Consider the following 3752-nt stretch of genomic DNA (forward strand, 5'->3'; position numbering starts at 1 on the left):
CCCGAACGGCCGGCCGCTGTGGACCGCATGCTTGCATGCATGCATGCATGACATCCTCGTCGCAGGTTGCACACACGTACGGAGGAAGCGGTGCACACGCGTATTCGAATTTAGCACGAGGTGTGTATTATACGGTATTTCCGTTGCATAGGAGGCCGTTCGGGCACCCTGCCCGTCTGTATCTAACCTGTTTTTAGCGGTAGCTTCATTCTTTGCTGCCTGCTGATGTCTCTACCGTGGAGTACTAATTTGTAACTGTATTTTTTTTTCTCCCATAGTGCATGTGCAGGCATGCAACAGAGCTCCAGCTTTTCCCGCCGAAAAATAATAATGGTGCGCGGTCTTCTTTCACAAAGCAAGCATACGTTTGCATGGAAGGTACAGCACTTGTGCGCCCGGTTCGGTCAGCCTTGATGTCCACCCTCACAGCGAGCGTGGCCTAACATCATTCGCGTGGCACCATGTCCACTCGTCCATTTTCGCCCTCTCCACTCTCTATATATAGGTGACATACATTCCAGGACAGGAGCAAGGATCACCAGCTACCTATCATTCCTTTCTCGTATCCGGGCCAACTCCTGGTGGTTGGTCTCCTCACCCTTCAGCTAGCTCCTTCCTACGAGCAGAGGTCAACTACCCGCACGCCGGCCAATCACCTTCATAGCCAGAGATCACAGCGCAGTGAGACATGGAGATGGCCGCGGTGACGAGGGATGGAAAGAATGGCGGCGTCCCAGAATGGCGGGTGACGGTGCCGGAGGGCGCGTCGGTGACGCTGGAGCACGAGGCCTGCCTAGCCGCGCGGGCATGGGCGTGGATGGTTTCTTGTGTGGTCGTGCTCGGGGAGAAGGTGTCCGGCTTCGCCAAGCGGATATGGAAGATCGGCGCCGACGATCCCCGGCGGGCGGTGCACGGCCTCAAGGTGGGCCTCGCGCTCGCGCTGGTCTCGGTGTTCTACTACACCAGGCCCCTGTACGACGGCGTTGGCGGCGCCGCCATGTGGGCCATCATGACGGTCGTCGTGATCTTCGAGTACACCGTTGGTAAGTCGTCGTACTTATACACCCTCGCACGTTACATCTAGCAGAAGAATGTACGTACTATGTTGTAGTCAACGTACGTACTTCGATTGGCTTTCTGATGCTGACCTCTCATGCATGCACGTGCAGGTGGCTGTGTGTACAAGGGGTTCAACCGAGCCGCCGCGACGGTCAGCGCCGGCGCGATCGCGCTCGGCGTCCACTGGATCGCGGCCAACGCCGGCCACGAGTTCGAGCCGTTCATCCGCAGTGGCTCGGTTTTCCTGCTCGGTAATTATCCACGCGTGCCTGTACATGAATCGCGTATCGTGTGCGCCCTAGCTAACGGTCTTGCTACGCGTTCCGTGCGTGCAGCTTCCATGGCGACGTTCTCGCGGTTCATACCCACGGTGAAGGCGCGGTTCGACTACGGCGTCACCATCTTCATCCTGACGTACAGCCTGGTGGCCGTGTCGGGGTACCGCGTGGAGGCGCTCCTGGCGATGGCGCAGCAGCGGGTGTGCACCATCGGCATCGGCGTCTTCATGTGCCTCTCCGTCTGCGTGCTCATCTGCCCCGTGTGGGCGGGGCAGGAGCTGCACCGCCTCACCGTGCGCAACATGGATAAGCTCGCCGGCGCCGTGGAGGCCTGCGTCGAGGACTACTTCGCGGAGCAGGCGGACGGCAAGCAGCAGCCGCCGTCCGCCGGGGCGGACGGGTACAAGTGCGTGCTCAACTCCAAGGCGTCCGAGGACTCGCAGGCCAACCTGGCGCGGTGGGAGCCCGCGCACGGCAGGTTCGGCTTCCGCCACCCGTACGAGCAGTACAAAAACGTCGGCGCCGCCATGCGGCACTGCGCCTACTGCGTGGAGGCCCTGAGCGGGTGCGTCCGCTCAGAGATCCAGGCGCCCGAGCACGTCAAGCGGCACCTCGCCGACGGCTGCACGACGGTGGCGGCGCGGTGCGCGCGGGTGCTCGGGGAGGCCGCGAGCTCCGTCAGCGCAATGACTACGTCGTGGAGCCTCGAGTTCGCCGTGGCCGACATGAACACCGCCGTGCAGGAGCTCCAGAGCGACCTGAGGGAGCTCCCGTCCAAGCTGGCCGAGGAGTCGCCTGCGACGGTGATCGACGCCGTGCAGCTCTTCACGGTCACTTCGCTGCTGATAGAGGTGTCCACCAGGGTGGAGGGCGTCGTGGACGCGGTCGACACGCTCGCGAGCCTCGCCGCCTTCAGATCAGCGGACGCGAAACCTGAAGCTTCAGAAACCGAAACCAAAGCGATCAATCCAGACTCGGACGAGGAAGCACACTGAGCAGGATTATTAATCGGATCAGGATGCAGGTCGGAATTGATCCCAGCCAGATGAGTGGAGCCGGGCAGATTAAACTGGTTCCACGATGGCGTTCGAGTGAGCTGACACATCATTCTTTATCTGATTATTCCTGCTCGCAGCATGTGTCATTTCAATCCCGATTGATCTCCAGCGGTGACAGAGTGGCCGAATTAGATCAGTGGCGAATAAAAAAACACGTGAACACTTGGCCCAGGTCATTTAGTACGTGCATAATAAGTCCCCTCCCAAAAAAAATCTACCTGCAGTAATTCAGTAAGTGTTTAGGACATCTACAATACAGAGTGATTACAATGTGCTTATGAAAATCTACACGTCGTTATGGACTTTTTCTTCTAAATATCTCTGTTTATTTCTATAGCGGAGATGCCAGTAATTGAGCAAAAATCTCCACATCATCGTATACACCTGAAAAATCGCCAGTAAATTCAAATAAAATAGCAAAAAAAACTGAAAGTTTTGTACATAAAAATGAACAAGTTTTCTATGTGCATGCAAAATTTCATGACAAATATGACAATGGGGGAGCTCGAGGCAGAAAAAACAAAATCACTGCTCCAAAATAAAATAAAAATTGAACCATTATCAAAATTCTTTTTTCCCACTGTCGGTGTCAAAACCGCCGGATCTCGGGTAGGGGGTCCCAAACTGTGCGTCTAGGATCGATGGTAACAAGAGACGGGGGACACGATGTTTACCCAGGTTCGGGCCCTCTCTATGGAGGTAATACCCTACGTCCTGCTTGATTGATCTTGATGAATATGAGTGTTACAAGAATTGATCTACCACGAGACCGTAATGGCTAAACCCTAGAAGTCTAACCTGTATGACTATGGTAATAAGTATATCATTTCCGGACTGACCCCTCCGGTTTATATAGACACCTAGGGGATCTAGGGTTTACATAAAGTCGGTTACATAAGAAGGAATCTTCATAGTCGGTCCGCCAAACTTGCCTTCCACGCCAAGGAGAGTCCAATCCGAACATAGGTACAGTCTTCGGCCTTCATGTCTTCACAGCCCATCAGTCCGGCCCATGGATAACAGGCCGAACGCCCGAAGACCCCTTAGTCTAGGACTCACTCACCCACAGCTCCATCGATGTCATATCGCATCAAAATTTTGCACACACATAGAAAACTTGTGCATCTTCATTTTCCATTGCAATTTGTTTCGATTTTATACTGTTCAACCACGGAGCAGAGGCTCCTGTGCACCAAAACATCGTCCTTGTAACCTTGCATTATAAATGTCCTTAATGTTTACTCAAAAATTGGTTTATTTTTCTAAGCACCGGTGGTTCCTGTAGAGGTGCCTAGAAGAACACAAAGGTGCATCGAGAAATAAATCGTTTATTATTAAGCTTTGGTACTTATTGGTA

At 54.2% G+C, this 3752-nt stretch overlaps 1 protein-coding gene across 1 annotated transcript; it reads left to right on the forward strand.

The window, feature by feature from the left end:
- Nucleotides 1-545: 545 nt before the first annotated feature.
- On the forward strand, nt 546-2674 carry LOC125533834 (aluminum-activated malate transporter 10). Its single transcript, XM_048697171.2, has 3 exons — nt 546-1043; nt 1170-1310; nt 1395-2674. Exons 1-3 carry the CDS (start codon nt 689-691, stop codon nt 2330-2332), a joined length of 1434 nt encoding a protein of 477 aa, XP_048553128.1. The 5' UTR covers nt 546-688; the 3' UTR covers nt 2333-2674.
- Nucleotides 2675-3752: the final 1078 nt, after the last annotated feature.

This window comes from Triticum urartu, chromosome 2A (assembly GCF_056163025.1).
Source record: "Triticum urartu cultivar PI428250 chromosome 2A, HENAU_Tu73, whole genome shotgun sequence".
In the NCBI taxonomy this organism is placed as follows: domain Eukaryota; kingdom Viridiplantae; phylum Streptophyta; class Magnoliopsida; order Poales; family Poaceae; genus Triticum; species Triticum urartu.

Excerpts from the sequence above, each read along its gene's own strand:
- LOC125533834 (XM_048697171.2), top strand. The coding sequence starts at position 689 with ATGGAGATGGCCGCGGTGACGAGGGATGGAAAGAATGGCGGCGTCCCA. Across the intron at positions 1,044-1,169 it reads GATCTTCGAGTACACCGTTG|GTGGCTGTGTGTACAAGGGG; the intron begins GTAAGTCGTCGT and ends ATGCACGTGCAG. Across the intron at positions 1,311-1,394 it reads TGGCTCGGTTTTCCTGCTCG|CTTCCATGGCGACGTTCTCG; the intron begins GTAATTATCCAC and ends CCGTGCGTGCAG.